Source organism: Mesoplodon densirostris, chromosome 16 (assembly GCF_025265405.1).
Source record: "Mesoplodon densirostris isolate mMesDen1 chromosome 16, mMesDen1 primary haplotype, whole genome shotgun sequence".
Taxonomy (NCBI): Eukaryota; Metazoa; Chordata; class Mammalia; order Artiodactyla; family Ziphiidae; genus Mesoplodon; species Mesoplodon densirostris.
In genome coordinates this window covers 49,124,837-49,145,729 of record NC_082676.1, presented here as the reverse complement: position 1 = coordinate 49,145,729, position 20,893 = coordinate 49,124,837, and the positions used below count along the sequence as shown (strand labels likewise).

Here is a 20,893-nt window from a genome sequence, read left to right as displayed (position 1 = left end):
GCCAGGTCAGCTCCCAGCGGTCCCCGGGCTCAGCGCCTGGGCCCCTGAGGCTGGCGGATAGTAGGGCAGGAAGAGGCTCTCAGAGGCGCAGCTCCTCAGGGCGTGGTACGTGTGGAGCAGCAGCCGTGGGAAGCGGTTTGTGAAGTACTGGACGAAGTTGTCAGGGACAGGGCCCAGCGCCTGCCGTACCTCGGCCGGGAGCTCCCTGTAGTGATGCTTCTGGAGGGGGCAGAGCAGAGACCCGGGCTTAGCTGGACCAAGCCTCCCCACCATCCAGGCCCCTCCCAAGCCCTGGAACACACCTTGTTTCTCACAGCACGGAGCAGGTCTCGCACCGACGTCCCCTTATACGACCGGAACCTCTTCAGATCTGTGGACGGGGAGGTCGTTGGCACAGCCGTCCCTGCTGGGCTCCCCTCGGCCTCCCGGGCCACCCGAGTCTGGCCTCTACCTGTGTGCAGTGGCACCGAGATGTGCTTGTGCCAGTCACTCCGGACCACCTCGGTGCCACCCGCCTCCAGCGCCATCACCAGCGGCCCCTGCTCAGGCTCCTTCTCCAGCCAGTCGCTGGCGTCCTAGGACCCACAGAGCTCCTGAGCCTCCTGAGCGGGCTCGGAGGCCACAGGCCAGGAGTGTCCTATGGCTGGGGCAGTGCCGCAGCGGAAGCTGCTCGGGTTAGGGTAAGTATTGCCTCCTATGGAGTGTGGCTTCTCTGTGCTGTGCGGGGTCTAATCCAACCGGTGACAGAGGTGCTGTCGTCCCCATTTTACAGATGAGCAAACGGGCTCAAGAGGCTCAAGGTCACACAAGTGGAATGGGCTGTCTGGGCACGGGTATAGCAGGAGAGACGACTAGGGCTGAAAGGAACGGGGTCTAGCCTCACGAGGGGCAGCTGGGCTGGGGAAGCTGTGCTGAGGAGACCGTGCAGTGCCAAGATGGCAGCGTTCGGGAGTCTGGGCTCTGCCTTGATTGAGATAAGGATCTGGGCTGCCTGGAACAGGTAGACGAGTCTCTTTTCCCCCAGCCAATCTGGCTTCCCCTTTCTTGTTGCTCAGGACCCAAACTTGGGACTTTCTGGGGCTGCTCCCCAGGTTTCCTCCTGACCTGGAAGAACTGGAGCTGCTTGGCTCTGCTCCAAAAGAAGGGGTGGGCCAGCACCTGGTGAGCAGAGGGACGAGCCTGGGGCAGGGGGCTCAGCATGGCCTCCACCAGGTTCCAGGCAACGACCTTGTCTGTAGGGGCAAGAGGGAGAGATGGCTTCAGGCCCACGCAGGTTCTGCCCTGCTTCCCTCCTCTGCCAGCCCAGGTCCCCCTCACCGTGGGCCTCTTCCTCCAGGTGAGCCAGGCAGGGAGAGCCTGCAAGGATGTTTGCCTGGCGATAAAGACTCTCTCCGAAGGGGTGGCTGCCACCGGAAAGCACGTAGTAGAACACGCAGCCTGCAGAGAAGATGTCCACTGCGCTGGTCTGGGGGCCAGAGGGACAAGCGTGAGGAGGAAGTCTCTGCTCCAGGAAGCCTGCCGGGCTACGTTCTCCCCTGGGCTGATACGGCAGCTGGGGATCTGGCTCAGACTAGGACACAAGGACGCTTCCCAAGAGGCATCCTCTTGGCCCTAGATCCCCTCCCCTCTGCACTGTTGAAAGGGACCCACGGCTTTCATCCAGAATCTTTGCCTCTACTGAGCCTCTAGTTTAGGTGTCCAAGTGTCAGTCCTCCAGGTCTGGTGGGCAACACAACCAAGTGAAGCTGGGCACGCATGAGGCGATCAGGCAGCAGTGAGGACTGTATGATCTGGTGCTGGCCCTGTCCACACATGGCCACTGGCACTTAGCTCCAGCTGGTTGCCTCCAGGGGAGTTTCTCGGTGGCAGAGCTTTGATTTTCCAAGAGAATCCAGAAATCTAGGCTTTTATGTGGAATTTCCCAGAAGTTAAAATACTGGCTGCTAATTTAAAAAATCAAAACCTGTACAGGCTCCTAACAGTGCTTTAGCCCTTGGGCCTCCAGGTTGCCAATCCTAGCTTTCTCTAAACTTCGGGGGTGGGGTGGCTTTGCCTGGTGACTGTCCTTGCGTGTTACTCTCATCCATGCCTGTGACTTTCCCCTACACACCAACTCAAAAATCTATAATCCTGGGGTCTCCAACTCAAGAGTCTCTGGGGGTCAGACACTGCTCTGTGCTCCAGTTATATCAGCTCATGTGATGCTCCCCCAAACCCTCCACATCGGGGTGCCTCTCCACGCTGGCTACACGTTACAGTCACTGGGGGTCAGTTACTGGGTGTGGGGCCCGGGCACCTGAATTTTCTTCAAGTTCCCCAGTGATTCTGCAGCACAGTAGAGATGAAAACTATTTTCTAGTTCAGAGTTTCTCAACCTCAGTACTACTGACATTTTGGACCAGATAATTCTTCATCCTGGGGGACTGTCCTGTGCGTTGTAGCATGTTTCGCAAGCATCCCTGGCCTCTGCGCATTAGACGGCAGTAACAAGCCTCCCTTCCCCTGCCAAGTGTGACATCCAAAAATGTCTCCAGACATTGCCCAAAGGTGGCAAAAATCACCCCTGGTTGAGAACCACTGCCCTAGGTAAGAAGGGAGGAATTATCCCCACTTTACAGATGAAGAAACAGGCTTGGAGGAGTGACTGAAGGTCACACAGCGGGTGATCTGGAGGCCGGACAGGAGAGGCGCTGGGCAGGGAAGGATTCCTGCAGCCTGGGGCGGCGGGAGGACTCACGGGGCTGTCTGGGGGCAGGAGCTGCAGGAGCTCGGGCGCCATCCAGCCTTCTGTACCGGGGACGCCCGAACGGAGGCTGAAGCTGCAGCGGCCAGCGGGCAGCTTCTTGCAGAGGCCAAAGTCTGAGAGGACCACCCTGCCTCGGCCCTGGCTGTCGGGCCCCGTAATGAGGACGTTGCCAGGCTTCAGGTCCCGGTGCACTGTGAGAGCGGAGCAGAGTTGAGAGCTGAGGGGGGAGTCGGGAGCTTGGATGGAGGGCGGGAGGGGCCGGTACCTATGTGTAAGGAATGCAGGTGGGCCAGGCCCGCCATCAGCTGCTGCAGCGCCATCCCGGGCTCCAGGCCCCAGCCGTCCGTCTCCAGGTTTTCCACGTACTGGGGAGCGGCGAGGGGCAGAGCGTCACCCCGCGGCCCAGGACCCCGCCCCCCGCCCATCCCTGAGCACAAGCCTCACCTCCCGTAGCGAGGCCCGGCAGAGCTCCAGGGCGATGTAGTGGAACTGCGGTCCCCGCTCGGTGCAGAAGTAGCGGAGCACGTTGGGGTGCCTGTCAGACTCCTGCAGCAGCTGCACCTCCCGCCGGACCAGGCCGAAGCACTCACGGAGGAGCCGCTTGACGGCCACGGCCCGCCCCTCGAACTGTCCCCTGGGAGGTGGCGAGCGGAGGCCCGGAGGGCAGACGAAGGCAAAGGTTAGGAACTGTGCCCACCTCGGGGGTTCTCGGAAAGAATGGCTCTCCAAGGGACAGTGGCCATCCCCAGCCTGGCTCCTCCTGGCTGCGGCTCACCGGAAAACGAAAGTCCCGCCTGCCCCGCGGCCCAGCACGTCCTTGGGATTGAAGGAAATCTTCCCCACCACGGTGAGCTGCTCGGCTGAGGGGAGGGGAGAGGGGGGTCTCAGGGAGCCTCTGCCCACGACCACCACCCTGCCCAGTCCCGGCTCCCCCACCTCGGCCCTTCTCCGGCCTCCCCCTTGCACGCCCCGCCTGGTGCCAGACTGCTTGGGTCCAGTGTCTCGTGCTGCCACTCAGTCCGTGTGAACTTGGGCGAGTGACTTAACCGCGGTGCCCTGGTCCTCTCATCTGTAAAGTGGGACCTATGTAAGGATCCTGCACAATATTATCGTGAGGATTAATGGAAGAAAGGGTGGGGGAGAGGTTCACTCTACTGTCCTCTTTTATCCTTCTCCCTGTTTTGGCATCTTCTGCCCAGGTTTCTTTCCTTTACCCACCTCCACCAGTTATAATAAACCCTTTCTTTCTTTTTTTTTTTTTTTTGCGGTATGCGGGCCTCTCACTGTTGCGGCCTCTCCCGTTGTGGAGCACAGGCTGCGGACGCGCAGGCTCAGCGGCCATGGCTCACGGGCCCAGCCGCTCCGCGGCATGTGGGATCTTCCCGGACCGGGGCACGAACCCGCGTCCCCTGCATCGGCAGGCGGACTCTCAACCACTGCACCACCAGGGAAGCCAAATAATAAACCCTTTTAACTGAGGAATTTGCTTCAAACAGGAAGGTGAGTTTTGGTAGCCGTAAGCATGAGGAGGGTGAATGCTGTTGCAGAAAAGACTGTCCTGGAAGAGGGCGAGGCGGGGTCAGTGGGCGTTTGGATGTTGAGCTGTCCCAGAGTTAGTTCTAGGGCAGCAGGGATTCCCAGAAGGCCTTGGTTTCCTGTTAAGAAGGATGGGGTTGGACTGTTACTGCTCTTCCTTTTGGGTTGCTTGCGAGAGACCCCTCACAATGCACCAGGCTGCACCTTGCTCAGATCCAAGGGGCCCCATGCTCGCAGCTAAGTGTTATCTGGCGCCCCTAGAGTTACATGCCCCTCCGTGGCCCTGAGAACACTCTCCTTAGGAAGAGCTGCCAGCTTCAGTCTCTCTAATCAGCTCTAGGAAAAGCAAATGAAAATCAGCATCAGGGATCAGTGAGAAAAGTATTAAGCTGTCCCTCAGCACTGCTCTGGATTATTTGCTTAAACAGTCACTCTCATCTCCTGACGAGATGCAAGCAGTAACCGAAATTTGTATACCCTGGACGCTCAGGTGTGTGAGCCCAGAGCCTTGCTGGAAGCACATCGCCCACAAGTAAGATGGGCCTGTCTCTCCGGCAGCTCAGGAAGCAGGGACAGAGCTGCGGGAAAGCCTGTTTGAACCAGCCGTGTTCAGCTGGCTCCAGGTGAGGGTCCCTGAGCACTTCCGACCCCTCTTCTGTACCACTTGCTTCGTTCTGCTGCGTTTCCTGTCTCTTACATGTCTGCCTTCCCTGCTCTGGATGCCCTTGGCATGAGGTGAAGACTTGCTATGTGCTTTCTGGGTTAGATTCAGAACTAACTCTAGATTCAGGAGCACCCTCAATGCTGGGATGGAGGCCAGACTTCTGGCCTTGAATGCAGAAATAATGAGCCGGGGGTTTTCCCTGGTGGCGCAGTGGTTAAGAATCCGCCTGCCAATGCAGGGGACACAGGTTCGAGCCCTGGTCTGGGAAGATCCCACATGCCGCGGAGCAACTAAGCCCGTGCGCCACAACTACTGAGCCTGCGCACCTAGAGCCCATGCTCCACAACAAGAGAGGCCACCGAAATAAGAAGCCCGAGAAGCCCGTGCACCGCAACGAAGAGTAGCCCCCACTCGCCGCAACTAGAGAAAGTACGGGCGCAGCAGCCAAAAATAAATAAATTAAAAAAAAATAATAATAATGAGCCGGGAGGCTCAGTCTGCACAAACATATTCACCATTTGCTCAGCCTTCTATATCATGATAATGGAGAAGCAGCAAATGCAGGAGAGAAGTTCTAAAGTAATCAAATGTTGTCACATGATGGGGAAGCAATGTACAGTCAGACTTCCCTCTGAAAACCTCAGGAACATGTGATGTATGGTGTTGCTTCTTTTACTCGGGTTGGGAAACCATTAAAGTGGTCACCTATTTTCATGCATATTGCCAAAATGCAAACAGAGGTAACATCCCAGAGTTGACCTGCTTTTGAGTTCCTGAGCTGCTACTTACTGGCTTTGTGAGTCTGGGGTGGGGTGCCATGAACCTTTCATTTTCTGTTCCATAAAATCAGCGTCATGATAGTATCCACCTCACAAAAATGTTGTGAATATCATACGAGTTCATGCATGCACAGCATTTAGAAAAGTGCCCGGTACACAGTAAGCGCTATATAAATGTTAGCTCTCAGTGTTAACTCTGGTTCAGGCTTGATTGCGCCCACTTGCCGCTGAATGTACCATGTAGTTGGTGGTCCTGGAGGACACCCAACCAAGCACGTGTAGATGGATTTGTGAAGGTTAAATGAGAGTGGGACAGGACTCCACTGTAGATTTTGTGAACCATATAAAGGTCCCGAGGAACGTTCCTCTCCCCGCACCAAGAGGAGAAGCAAGATTTCCAAGGTCAGAGTTCCTGACATAGATGTCCTAAGAATAAGAATAGGCTGCCACACAGTGCCAGTGTGGTGGGGGCTCTTTTGGAGAGTGGTTCTCGAAGCCTTCCTGCCATCTGCCACATTCGTTTATTTGACTCTCCCTGCACTAAAGATTTTTGATACACTGGACTCCATATTGTTGCCTATTGGATGGGCAAGTCCCAGCCTATTAACTCTGCCTGTTCCTCACACCTGCTCGGCACATATTCACTCCGTATATATTTATTCGGTTGAGAAGGGCTGTTTAAGAACCTGCAGTGGCCACTGTCAGTCACTGCCTCAACAGATATTCCCTGAGCCACGCTCTGGGTCGAGATTGCAGCAGTGAGCAAGGCAGGCTGAGCCCAAGAACCTGTTCTCCAGTTTGCCACAGTCCCATCACGCCCTATTCTCTCTCCTATGTGGCTGCTTCACTTGTTTACTTTATCCACCTGCCCTACCCATGAGCATGAGATTGCAACCTTCCTTTCAGCTTCCGGAACGTGTACCCTGCTTCCTCTCATCTACTGGTGCCACCTGGACTGCTGCTGCCCCCTCCTCCCTGTTCACCTGGGTAATTCCTTCTTATCCTTGGGATCACAGCTTAGACTTGCCTTTCAGGACAATCCCCATGTCCCCATGTCTGAGCTACATGCCCCTCCTTTGTGTTCCTCTAGCTCCCTGTATCCTCCCCAACCCCATCACGGCATTTATCACAGAGCCTAGTAACAGCCTGTCCTTTCCTGGCTTTGCCTAGAGGTCATGAAAACACCAAAGTAAAGTTTATGAAAACTTTAAACGAAGAAAGTGAAAGAAATAGAAAATTCCAGAGGGAATCCAGTATTATAGAGAGATTGTTACCATTGAGTTTTGTAACAAAGGTACCAAGCTCTAGCTGGGATTCTTGTCCTGAAGCACTGATATCACTTTGATTATTTTCTTATAGTGAGTAAAGAAGTTTAAGTGTTTTATATATCAAGAATGAGCCAGGGCTGAGATTCAACATCCTTTCTTCTCCTCCTCTGAGGATTATTGGTATCTACGGACTCACAAGGGGACTGAGACGTCTGGGGAAAGAATTCCATCCTGTCAATGACTGGGACCGTGGACCGGGGTCATGAGGGACACCTGAAGGATGATGGCAGGAGGAACAGCAAGGTCATTTGACGAGAACCACCTGGGACAAGGTGGAGTCTGGGTCATCTGGGGAAAGACTTGGCTTGAGTCAGAAGGTCCAAGGACATGAGTGTTTCAGGGTGCAGTGGGGTATTACTTGGACCCACCCAGAACCAGTGAAGTGACTGGAACTGCAACTCTCAGGGCTCAGGCAACTCGGCAGTGGGGGACTTTCTACAAGAGCTGAGCCCTGAGGAAGAGAGCTGCTTCCCTCTCAGCACAGGGAGGTGAACGCAAGGGGGAACTTTGGGAGCAGCACGGGAGCATCACGCCAAGCATGGGGCGGACTTCACGCTGAGTTAAGGGCACAGCAGAGTGGCTCCGAGGCTCCAAGGCAGTGGTTTGAGCAGTTCGACAGGAGGGTCCAGCAGCAGTTCACACAAAGGACCGAGGCCAGCCCAGCCCGGAACCAAAGAAACGAGAGAAGTAGCCTGGACTGACCACTAAAAGCATGTGGAAGTTCCCCTGGGGCATCCCACAGATTCCAGAGGAAGCTTGAAAGGGCTTGTTTATAGGATGAAATAGAGAAAAGAGAAGAGAAATATTTAAAAAATTAAAAGCCCTAAAGAGAAAAGGAACCAACTGGTACCTAGATGATTTATTGTTACCAAATATGATGTTATTTTAACACAAATATTAATAACATCACATAGTCTGATTTAATAGTAATGGTGATGTAACCTCTCATAATGAAGTGATGTCATGGGGTGGGTGTTATTATTCCCGTTTGACAGATGAGAGAACTGAAGCTCAGAGGAGTTAAGCAATTCATCAAAGTTAACGGTTAGTAGAGTTAGATCTATACCCAGTTCTATCTGCATCCAGGGTCCTTGAACATAACGACAACAGTAAAAATGATGGCAAACATTTTTAGAGGGCTCAACTACATAGCAGGCACAGTTTGAAGTTCTCTCCTATTAACTCATTTAAGCTTGTCTACCCCACTACAGTGGCTTCTAATATACCGACTTTGAAGCTAAATCTGCCCCTCCCTTTTCTGTCCCTGACTTTGTCCTTTCCTGTTCATGTCAGCTCACCTTCAGGGTCTTCGAGTGGCTGGTCTTGCTCTGGGGGGTTTTGAAACCTCTTCCGGCTCCGTGGGGTGGCCCCGGAGGGCTGGGACTGAGCATCCCGTGAGATGTGAGAAGGGCCTGCAGGTGCCAGGGGAGCCTGCTGCCACCGCTTCTCTGCCAGCTGCTGTTGCTGCTGCTGAAACATGGGGGCCTAAGAGGGCCCAGCCTTGGCCAGCCCCTGACCCATGATGGGCCCAGAAGCTGTGCCTGAGATGGCCTGTCCCTGGAGCATTGGCATAAACAGCACAGTGTCAAGGGCTCTGGGAGCTGCTAAGAGGACAGCAGGGGGCAGAATTGGATCTGGGTGAGGGAGAAAGTTGCCAAGTGGTCTTGGAGAGGAGGAGCTAGGAGTTCCCCCTAGGAAGACCGTAAGATGGACCTGAGGCCAGGGATGATGGGCTTACCTGCCTCATCAGGAAGAGAATCCATCCTCCCAGGAGGAGAGCAGTGAGGCTGGCTGCCAGCAGGTCTTGGGGTCCCAGTCCTAGATACATGTCTGGGGTTTTCTCTTCAGGATGCAGCTCCAGGTTTGAAGGTTCCTCCCGGCTCAGGCTCAGGAGCTGGGGACAAAGAACCTTTCACTCTTAGCAGCCCCTCCCACTGTGGAACCCCTAATGCTTCTTCATGACCCAGTATAGAGCTGGGCTTAGCTGAAGGGGTGATGAGTGAGTGGTGGGAAACCTGGCCCTCTCCATGGTGCTGAAACACCATGGTGCCCCAGTAGACTGGACTTTCAGACCTAGCTGAGGACCAGCAATCTCCTGGGGTATCACTAAAAATTCAGATACTCTTGGGGCACCACCAAAAAATTCAGATATCCACCTCCAGAGATTCTGAATTCAGCGGGGGTTGGAATGGGCTCCTAGGTGATTCTGATAAGCAACCAGATTTGAGAATTATGTCTCCAGGTCATGCCTGTTCCTTCTAAACTTGAACTATTAGCAACTCTTCTCCAGTTCTCTCCCAGGAGGACATGCTTTTATAGTTTTTCCATTTTCATTTTCTCACTTGATAAATATTTTGTGAACTTTAAACTGAAGAAGAATAAAGAAAACTGTGACCCATGTTTCACAATTTAGATAGCCAATATCTTTTTAACACTTCTAACACTCTTCTGGCAATAACGACAAATGAAAGTTTTCCTTCCGAGAAATTGTGAGGTCAGTTGACCCACCCCTGAATGTTATTCCTAGAAGCCTGTGGAAAAGGTCCAAGGGCTGCCCACCCCTGCCGCATCTCGCCCCATGCCCTCTGCCCCTCTAGCACTGACCTCCAAGAAGAGAGCTGGGGCCTGGGTGCCCCCTGAGGGTCTGGTCCCAGAAGTCCCACTCCCTGGGGTGGGTTGGAATCTCAGCATGGTGGTGTGCAGGACTGGGGGTGGCTCATGGTGTCCTAAGGGGCAGGGAAAATGTCAATGGGTTGGAGGTGATCTCAGCCTTCCAGCTCATAAACTGAGCTCACAGGTCCTTTATCTACTCTAAATTTGGGTAGAGGGGGTCTCACCAATGAGAAGCCACTGGCTAGGGAGGGCCATACTGCCTGAGGGGTATCTGACAGCAGTGCTAGGTGACCCCTCTCGCTCTCCTGAGACTTGGAGTGTCACCTCATCTGTGGTGGGGCCATCCGTGGGGGCCAGGGTCAGTCCACGAGGCTATGGCAGAAGATGGAGAGTCAGGAGTGGTGAGGGGAGACTTCTCTCCATCCCCTCTTTCCAGCCCCTCAGAGACCACTTCTCACCACTAGGGCCACCCCTGTGTGAACCAGCGCTTTAGACACATAGAAGCCAGCTTCATCCTTCCCCACATACAGCGTCATCCTAGTGGGGGAGAGGAAAAGGGGAGAAGAATGAGTGATGGTGGTGGGTAGTTTCAGTCACCATAGTACCCGTGTCCTTGTGTTATCCCCGCCCACACTGACTCTGGGCTGGGCCAAGTGACTTGCTTCGGCCAGTGAGATGATAGCAGATGTGACACAGACAGTCTTGGAAATGCTTGTGCACTGGAGTTTGCCCACGCATGGGGTTCTTTGGAACCCCGGGACCACCAAGGAAGGAAACCCAGGCTAGTCTGCGGGGCATGCGAGACCTCATTTGACATCCCGTAGGCTAAATAGTCCACCAACTACGAGAGAGCTGAGTGAAGCTATTCTAGATTGTCCAGGCCCAGCCAAGCCACCATCTGGCTGCTCAGACCAGAAAACCACCCAGCTGGCCCACAGAATCTTGAAAAATAATGAATGCTTGTTTTGAAGCTCTAAATTTTGGGGCTGATTTGTTATATAGCAAAAGCTAACTGATACAAACTCTATAGTCATTGTTTCTAAATCTATTTCTAGCCCAGACCTCTTCCATGAGCTCAGTCTTCTAAATCTGAACTCATCTCTTCATTCCTTAGCTGCTCCTCCCCCTTCTTCCCCCACTTCCTCCTCACCCCCACCACTTCCTCCTCCAGTGCTCCCTACCTTTGAAAATGACGGCACTCATGCTCCTCTAGAAACCTGAGCATAATGGTTGACTCCTTGCTCTAATCACCAAAATCATACTGGTTTTTCCTCTTAATATCTGTTACCCTCCACTTATTTCCATCTCTAGCGTTTCTGCCCTGGTCCAAATTGTCTTCATCTCTTGCCTGAACTAATGCAATATTCTGTGATCACTTTCTCCCCACAACTCTAAGATACTCTTCACACTGCAGCCAGTTATCTTTCTGAAATGAAAATATGATCAAATCACTTCTTTGCCTAAGACCCTCTAGTGGCTTCTCCTTAGCCTTGTCCCAAACCCTTTAAATGATCCTACAAGATCCCTGTTTAACAGCCTCAGACCTTATTTGCTGCTCAGAGCCGTGCTCCAGCCTTATTTGTTTTGTGAATTTAATCTGTTCCCTGGTTGCCATGATCTCTCTCTCTCTCTTTCTCTCTCTCTCTCTTGTTTCCTCTTCATCCTTTAGGTTTCAACTTATAGGTCCCTTCCTCTAGGAAGCTTTCTATGATTGCCTTCTGCCCCCAGTCTTGATTTCGGTGCCCTTCCTATACATTCCCATGACACCCTATTCTTCTCTTATCTCATCCTTTATCATACCATATTATGATTACATCTTTACATACCTGTCTCCCCCACTAGACTCTGAGATTTCTGTAGGTAGGAACACTGGCTGTATTACTGTACTCCCAGAGCCTAGCAAGCAATTGCTACATAGCAAGTGCTCAATTAATATTTTTGGGATGAACTGAAAGAACGGATAATCCCCAATTTTCCCAGTCTATCTCCCGGCTCCCCAAGATGGGGACACTAATGTATTTGGTGTTGCAAGGAAGGGTCATATTTAAAGTTTTTAACAATCAGTAAACACATAGTACCTACCAAGCAGAACAGGTGCCAGCTGTAGCACTGGGGTGGAGACATGGAGGCCCCTCCTAGGCCAGACTTTACCCTATCAGTTGCTGAACAGTGGGGCCATCCAGGGGGTCCTGGGAGCACATGGGGGGTGGTGCAGGGCACTGGTTATTTACCAAACTGCTTGAAATATTTTGACCCCTGGTTCAGCTGCACTGGCGTGTCATGGTCAGACATCACACCTGCCCATTGGACCTGGGCTACAATACTTGCAGAAGCTCCTCCCCAGTCCCCAGGCATGGGCACTTACAGCAGCTGGGTGTCTAAGGCAGAGAAGTGAGTGGCGGTGTCCTGGGGGCCTGAGGCGGGCAGTTGGATGTGGCCCCAGCGGAGGGCAAGGTAGTGCAGGGTGTCCCGAGCCAGTGTGAGATGGGGCAGCTGGCGCAGGCTGTCCTGGTGCCATGTGTAGACGCCCACCACAGGTACGCCTAAGTCCTGGGTCCACAGCACCGCCCCGCTTCCTGGGTCCACCGTTAGCAGCAGGCCCATCCCACAGGATGCCAGGTAGCTCGTGTCTGCCAAGAAAGATGGCTGTGGAGATGTGGTCAGGGAGCCCTGACCTGAGGCACCTCAGAGCATCTTGAGGTGGGGAAGCTGCTCTGAGGGTGGGCCATCAGGAGGGCCACTCAGGTACGTGGATGTCAGGTGAGATCACCTGGAGGGTAATCAGGACATAGGAAGTTCACTGGGTCACTTTGATCAGGGTCAACTGGCAGCTGTATAAGATGTAGGGGGTCAGTCATGGTCATCCAAAGGCGACTCAGGTGTGTGAATCAGTCCTTGTCGCTTAGGATGTGGGGTAGTCAGTCATGGTCTGGCCGCTGGTCAATCAGGGTGGTCTGGAGACATGTGGGTAACGTAGAAGTCATTTAGAATGCGAAGGGTGTCAGCCAGGGGCCCTGTGGGTGTCACCTGTGATGTGTCAAGGTCGCCTGCATGAGTTCTCATGTGGAATGGTGGAGTCAGGGTCTGAGGGGTGGCTTAGGGCACCTTTGGGGTCACTCAGGCATTTAGGAAGGAGAGTTATTATTTTTTTTAAAACACAACATGATTATATTTTAATACACAACCAAAATACAAACCACCATAGTAAATTGATGGCAATAAAATATGGCGTTTCATTTGCATTGCATGACAAATGGTTAGCATCCTTAGTCATAAATGAGTTCTTAGAGGCCAGTAACAAAGACACTGATATACCAAGGGAAATGACACACACACACACAAAAGAAGAAGATGAAATAACCCAAGTGACTAGAAGGGTTAAGCATATATGATGACTGAGCTGAACAATAACAGAAGAAAAGCAATTTCTTTGTAACATCATATTACCAAAGATTAAAAATCTAACATTTGTACAGTTTTAGGAAACACAGGGAAGGACAGTTATAATATCAAGGGGGTGATGAGTCTGGGGGAGGTCACTTAGGGTCCTCTGTCAGGGGTTGTTCAACATTGGGGGACTGCTCAGGGTGTGCAGGGGTTGTTTGGGGTCACTCAGGAGGTGGGGAGCACACAGGGTGACCTGGCTGGGCTCATTGGGAGTGCAGAGGAATTAGGATGTTAAGAGCTGCTCAGGGTACAGGAGGGTCAGGCTGGGTGTCGAGAGGGGTCACTTAGGGCTGTCTGTCAAGGGTGTGTCATTCAGTACGTGGGGTCCCTCAGGAGTTCAGGTGGGTCAGAATGTGGTGGGGCTTGGTCGTGGATACCACTCAGGGTTCCCTGAGTTGGGGACCTTGCTCCAAGGTGGAGCCAGAGAAGGGAGGCACTCACATTTCCCAGGTGAGCCATCCACGGGGGCTGCTGAGTAGCGGCGGTAGGTGGTGTTCCAGCGCAGGGCTGGAGCCCTGGGGTCATGCATGGTGACCGTGTACTCTGGGGACATCCAGAAGCCGGGTTACCAGGAGCGCCCACGTGGTTCTCCTCCACTCCCACCCGGGGGACGTCATCTCATGGGGGCGGGGGCTTCCCGAGCACCCAGCCTGGAGGCCAGAGTCTGCAAGCAGCATCAGGATAGCAGAAACCAGCTCTGTTTTGGTCACTGCTGTGTCCCCCGCTCCTTGTTCAGTGCTCAGGGAAGTGTTTGTTGACTGACAGAGTGATTGACTGGCCTGGACCCAGCCTGGATAGCAATTGCCAGGCCTGGGCAGAGCAAAAGGGGGGCTGCCCAGAGCTCGGGGAGCAGCTGGGGCCTGACTCACGTGTCCGGCCGATGTAGAGGCGGGGGGTAGAGGGTCGCTCTGTGGTCAGGGTCATCTGTGTCTTCCCTGATTCAGGGTCCACCACAAACCAGGCATCCTGCTTCCGGCCTGTGGAGGTGGGAAATGTGCTCACTCTCAAGATGGCCTGGAGAGGGTGTGCAGCCTCTCCGTGCTGTGCCTAGCTGGCCCGTCCTGACCTAGGTCCAGTCCCTGCTGGACCAGGACCCCAGGCTGGAGAGATGCTTACCTGTATAGAAGACGCCGTCAGAGCTGCGACAGGGGGAGGCATGAACCAGCTCGGGGATGGTGAACGGCAGTCTCTGGGGAGTGGAAAGAGCAGAGAAGCACATACAACTTATTCATTAGGTACAATTATTATCATATCCATTCCCAGAGGGGCTAAGTAATGTGGCTAATATCACACAGCTGGTAAGTAGCAGAGCCAGGCCTTGAGCGTAGCCAGTTAGTTTCCAGAAGCCTCACACTGAACCACTCTGCTACACAACCTCTTAAGGAGCTGCAGAAAATCCCACTCCCTGTGCCAAGATGCCACCTGATCACATGATCCTGGCCTGACTACCTCAAAAACACTTGCTGAGACTTGAAAACTTCAGTGGCCATGACAACCTTGGAGAGGCTGGGGAACTGTTCCACCCAAGAGACATGAGGACCAAATGCAAGGGGTGATCTTGGTTTGGGTTCTGGACTGGAAACAATAAAGCACACCGTTAGGAACTTGAAAAAATTAATCTGGATTGTGGATTAGATAACACTATTGTATCAATGTTAAATCTGCTGATTTTTATAATTTACACTCAGGCTATGTAGAAGAAAATCCTTGTTTTAGGAATACACAATGACGCTTTGGGAGTAAAGGAGCATAATGTCTGCAACTCATTCTCAAATAGTTTGGAAAAAGAAATTTTATATACACATGTGTAATATTATCCATCTATTAAGAGAGAATGATAAAGTGAAAGTGATAAGATGTTAAAAACTGATGCATCTGGGTAAAGGGAATAAACAATTGCTCTGAACTATCTTTGCATTTTTTCCTTACATTTGAAATTCTATCAAAGTGAAAAAAATCCCCAAACTCCACATACAGAGCTCTTGCCAGACAGCACCCCAGGCACAAGCCAATACTGAGGGAAAGAGAGTCGGGGCTTCCCGGGGGCTCAGTCAGGACAGACAACAAAAGAAGTCCATACAACCTATAGTTGGTACGGTTAATGCATGACAGGGGAGCACATGAAGTTGAGGGTACCTGATGCAGATGTGGAGGACTGAAGATGGACTGATGGAAGAAGTTCAGTTGTTTATTCATTCATTCAACAACCGTTTAATGAGCACCTATTACTAGCCAGGTGCTGGGAGTCTGTTGTAACCAAGACTGACCAAGTGCCCTTCCGCCCAGAGTTACATTTCTGGTGTGTGTGTGTGATAATAAACAAACAAAAACACATAAACCCTAATACCATAATGCCAGGTAGTGGTAAATATTATTAAAACAAACTCAGAGAACCAGGATAGACACTGATTTGAGATGTTATTTCACATAGCCCAGCTAGGGAGTAAGAACCCAAGCCAAGGGAGGAGGGAGCCACAGGGTCATGTGGAAGGAGAGTGCTCTGAGCAGAGGGACAGAATGCTGAGGCCAACGGCAGGGCCACCTGCCTACCAACGGGCATGTTTAAGGAACAGCAAGGAGGCCAGTGCACCGGGAGTGGGGATGCAGAGTGGCCGAAAGTGAGGTCAGCTGGAGGCAAGACCACGGATTGGGAAGGAGTTTGGCTGTTAAGTTGGGCCTTGAGGGGTGAGTAGGAGACAGCCAGGGGAAGGGGAGCACTTCTCACAAATATTCTGCTGCTTCTTCTGGGCTCCTGGTGGATTATATTTCTTTTCCTGCTTAAAGTGGGCACAGCCATGAGACTTGCTCTAGCCAGAGGGAGGGAGCAGAAGAGACCAGGTCCACGTGGATACTCCAAGAGCCAGGGTGCGCTTCACCTCGTTCTCCTTTTCTGCTTTGGTGACTGAGAAGCCTCGGTTGAGATGGAGTGTCTAACCGCTTGGGTCTCCAGTAGACCACAGTGTACAGAGCCCCCGGGGGACGAACGTTGGTCATATGCTGTCAGCAGGAAGCAAGCTCTGTGGAGCCACGGAGATTTGTGTGCTGTTGTTGCAGCGTGCTGCGGCTCATCCTGACTGAGTTGGGGAAGTAGAGGCAGAATGGAAGAGGGTTCCAGACTCTTGGGGACAAGCTGGGTGAAGCCCCAGAGCTGGCACATTCAATAAATTGATCGGTGTGTGTGCAGGGGTGTGCATGCATGGGTGCCTGTAGGTGAGCGAAGAGACTGCACAAGTGAGCTGGCCCTGATGTGCTTTGTCAGGGCGACTGGACTTTATCCCCGATGCAGGGAGAGTGATGTGACTCACAACCACACCTGCCCATAAGACCCAGTGATGACCCCCAGAGCTGGATGGGACTGGAGGTCCACTCTCCACCCGGCCCTCCCCATGGGAGACATACTTGTTTAGATTCCATCAGCGGGCGCCCTGTGCTCTGGCTTCCAGTCGGGGGCTGGGATACGGGGAGGGGCAGAATCAGGGCGAGTGTTCCTGGGTCTCCTCTCCACAGAGTCATCAAGGGCTGGCTGTGTCCCTCCCCCAAAGGCCTCAGCTCCTTCCAGGTGGCCCTCTCCTCCAGCCCCCTCTGGATCCTTCCCCTCCTCTGAGCTTAGGGCTGATAAATGGCACCCCACGGTATGGGCCATAGGACACAGCACCCTGTCCTGCGGTTTCCTACCTCGGCCCACACCTTTGTAAGGAATCCCATTAATAAAACCACCTCAAACTCTCCCGTTGTAGTGTGCCACCTGTTTGCTGGGACCTTGCCTGCTTACATACTATTTCTTACCAATTCCGTTTCCTAAATCACATGCGTAAGAGCATCCTGGTAGGCATCCCATGGCACGGTCAGAATTCTGACACTACCTGACTCTGCGCTTGGCCACGTGACCAGCTTTGGCTGATGAGACTTTAGCGAATGCAGTACAGTTGGCCCTCCCTATCCACTGGCTCTGAACCCACAGATTCAGTCAAATGCAGATTGAAAATATTTGGGAAAAAAAAGTTCCAGAAAGTTTCAAAGAGCAAAACTTGTATTTGCCACACACTTGGCAACTATTTACATACCATTTGCATTGTATTAGATATTATAAGTAATCTAGAGATGGTTTAAAGTATCTGGGAGGGGGACTTCCCTGGTGGTCCAGTGGATGAGACTCTGCGTTTCCAATGCAGGGGGCCTGGGTTCGATCACTGGTCGGGGAACTAGATCCTGCATGCATGCTGCAGCTAAAAGATCCCACATGCTGCAACTAAATAAAGATCCCGCATGCCACAACTAAGACCAGGCACAGCCAAAATAAATAAATAAATATTAAAAAAATAAAGTATATGGGAGGATGCGTGTAGGTTATATGCAAATACTATGCCATTCTATATAAGAGACTTGAGCATCCTTGGATTTTGGTGGTGGGGGACGATTGACCTGTGGATACCAAGGGACGACTGTATAAGCAAAGCCTGAAAAATGCTCATGCACTGGCCTCACCCTCTCTTGCTGCTTCTGGTTCCCTTGTTGATACCATGTGAACAAGCCCAGGCTCTCCTGTTAAAAGATGAGAGACCCCTGGCCCAGTTGCCCCCATCAAAAGCCAGCCAACTACCAACGAGTTTTCAGAAAGAGAGCCAGCTGACCAGCAGCAGACCACAGATGCTTGGGCAAACTCAGTCAAGGCCACCCAGCTGAGTCCAGCCTAAATTGTCATCTCACAAAATTATGAGTTAAATAAATTGTTTGTATTTTAAGTTTGAGTTTGGGGGTAATTTGTTATTTAGCACAAGCTAACTGATACATAGGTTTTCCCTTAAAACCCTCAGAGTCCTCTGGAGAAACCCCGTGACGCCCTCAGAGGCCTGACAGTCATCCAGTCAGCCTGCTCTGCAGACACAGCCAGAGTCACCCTACCACCCCCTTTCAACAGACCCCTCCAGACAGCCTTCCCCCAGTGCTCTCAGACTTAACCCTCTGCAGGACACTTGGATTCTGACCATACAGCCCCCCACCCTTTCAGTGCTCTGGCTAACAGAAGCCCTGACCCTCACCCATCCCAAGCACTGTAGGAAACACACCATTAATCCCTGTTGTTTCTGCGTCCCCAAGATGTACAGGCTGCCATCAGCTGGGTCAGAGAGAAAGGCTGTCCTGTGGGGCAGAGAGGAATGGGGGAAGGTTGGGTGCACGTCCCCTGGTTCCAAGAGGGCCCCTCCCCTCCAACTTCCCCACCAGTAGGAGCCCAACCTCGAAGGAGGCACCACAGAGCTCCAGACCCAAATCTTTTCCCTTACTTCCAGCCCACCCACCCCTCCAGGCAACTATGGCTTCCCCATCTCTCAGTTGCCCGCTCCTTGGGGTCCACTTACTCTGTGACGTACTTTGGCCCCTGGATGATGGGATCTGTAGGGACAGGGACATGGGCATGAGTAGACTCCCCGTTGAAAGGCATACCTCACATTGGTTCTTACTGTGTGCCAGACACCAAGCCAAGTATTTGTCACGAGTGTAATGTAATCCTCCCAAGAACTCTGTGAGGTAGGGTTGTTACCCTTGGCCCCATTTTACAGGTGAGGACGTTGAGGCTCAGAGAGGTGAAGTGACTTTCCCAAAGTCACACAGCTGGTAAGTGGTAAAGCTGCCTGCAGACACCTGCTTATTGGATTCTAGACCCCATGTTCTCATCGTCCACGCCAAGGTGACCTCCCCCCAACGCGAGATCCAAGGAGGGAGGAGTGACTGCCCTTGCTTACCGTCTTTCAGCGTCCACTTCAAGTCCCCTGTCTGCTTGATCAGTGCGTGGAGACTTCCATCCAGGGTGGATACGAACAGGAGGTTCTCTGGCGTGAAGGTCTGAACCTGCAGTGGAAACAAAGTCACCTCTTCTGAGAGGCCTGGGACCGCCCTAGTGCTTGCTCCAGGCAGGGCTGGCTGGGACTCCCCTTCCCCTAGAGGGAAACAGAGAAGGAAGGAAGGAGGCTTGGGGAAGCTGCTGGCTCCACCCACTGACCTCCACGACCCTAGAGAGGGGTTACGGTGGGAGCCGGGGCGCCTGGCTCCTTTACAAAAGGACTTCAGTGACCCTTACAGCCTCCCTAAGAGATTGGGGCTATTATTCTCACCATTGCACAGGTGAAGGAGACTAAGGCTCAGGAAGGTTAGATAATTTAGCCTCCAGCCACACAGATGAATGGCAGAACCGGGACTTGAACCACCATCTCTCTGGTTCCAGTGCCCGGTCCCTTTCTCCTTTGCCTCCCCCAACCCATTCCGTCTCCCCAAACCGGCCCAGCTGCTTTTGGTGCCAGGCTCCAGCGGGCCCCCTGGACCAAGTTGGGGGTGGCCAAGGGAGGGAGGGCTGGTGCTGCCCTGCGTCTGGCCCCTGCTGGGCTAACTCACCTGCTCCAGCCCTTCCTTGAGCAAACAGGGTGGGGCTGAGCTCCTAGCAGGAACCCTAACATCCGGGTGGCCTAGCCGCACCCCTGCAAAGGCCACATCCTGCTCCAGGACCCTCAGGCTTGGGGCCAAGCCAATGGTTTCGGAGTAGAGTCAGGAAGCTGCCTTCTGGCCCTCTCTTCTCCCGGCCTGTTTTGTGATCTGCAGCGTGGCAGGAGGGAGAGCGACCTGGAGAAGAAGCTGCAGACTGATTGCCCACTGCTGAGTTTTGTTTGACCATCATCGGTTTTAAAATTTCGTTTATAATTAGCTACCAATTTTTAAAAAATTGGAAAGATTTCACTTAAAAAAATCAAGATTTCTCATGTTTCTCATTTCTAGTTTTTTTCTTAGTTTTTCTGGAAACACCCGATCTGGCCACACTGTGCTCATATTCCTACTTGGCAACCATCGGGTGGGTCCTGAGCTGGAAGTGGGCACGGGGTGGCATGAGCAGTTGCTTCTATGATCCCAATAACTGTTCCGGGGGCTCCAGGCTGAACATGTGGATTCTAGTCCTGGCTTTGCCTTCTCACTGCCATTTCTATAAGATTGGACTTTTCCGCTCCCGGCAGGGCTGCACCAGATACCCATACCTCCGGCTTATTTATCCCAGAGGTTGTGAATCAGGGCTCCAGTCACGGGTAAGGGGTGGGGGAGCGTTGTGATCCGCCTGAATTTGTCTGTAGAGCTGGGTGTATGGGCGCATTTCTCGACAGAGGACCTTCAAGTGGATCCTAAGTTCCAAGGAAGCCGGGGTTCCAGAAGTTTTAGGAAGCCTGGCAGGAAAGCGAGGATCCCCTCCCTCCACCCCCACCCCCATGCTGCAGGACGCGCTGGGTGTTGGGTCTACCTGCGCTCTTCCGCGCGGGCAAGTCTCTCCAGCTCGTGGGGCAACCGGCAACTCTCCAAAGCTAGGAATTTTTCTCAGGCCAGGGGCCGACTTGGGGCGACCCGGACCCGGGGGAGGGAGAGGCGCCTGCTGTGGTCCCGCCGCGCCCCAGCCGCCTGCGCCCCCGGCCCCGACCTTGGAGGCTCCGCGTCCGCCCGCTTCTCACCTGTGGCCCGAGCGTCCCGAGCAGCGCCGCGAGCTGCAGCAGGAACGGGGACCAAGGGCCGGACTCCCGGGCCGCGCTCGCCATAGCCCGCATAGACGGCGTCCACACAGCTGGCCTGGTCCCCGGGGCCTCCAGGGGACCGCACAGCTCCCGCCCGGCAGGAAGAGACTCCGCCCCGGGCTGGGCCAGTTGGGCGCGCAGGGGCCGGGGCGCAACCTCAGCCCGTAATTCTGCTCTTTCCCCCGCCCTTCCCATCGCACTCACACCTGCATCCCTCGGTCACCCCGCAAGGGATGGCT

At 53.3% G+C, this 20,893-nt stretch overlaps 1 protein-coding gene across 1 annotated transcript; it reads right to left on the bottom strand.

Annotated features, from left to right (window-relative positions):
* Positions 1–6: 6 nt before the first annotated feature.
* On the bottom strand, positions 7–20,678 carry ERN2 (endoplasmic reticulum to nucleus signaling 2). Its single transcript, XM_060079215.1, has 22 exons — positions 20,595–20,678; positions 18,855–18,960; positions 18,471–18,504; positions 18,180–18,252; positions 14,230–14,302; positions 13,983–14,090; positions 13,555–13,656; positions 12,032–12,296; positions 10,125–10,203; positions 9,891–10,038; positions 9,658–9,779; positions 8,792–8,947; positions 8,352–8,520; positions 3,522–3,606; positions 3,191–3,380; positions 3,012–3,111; positions 2,738–2,937; positions 1,318–1,465; positions 1,105–1,232; positions 452–575; positions 303–370; positions 7–219 (listed from the first exon to the last, which is right to left on the bottom strand). Exons 1-22 carry the CDS (start codon positions 20,676–20,678, stop codon positions 7–9), a joined length of 2,775 nt encoding a protein of 924 aa, XP_059935198.1.
* Positions 20,679–20,893: the final 215 nt, after the last annotated feature.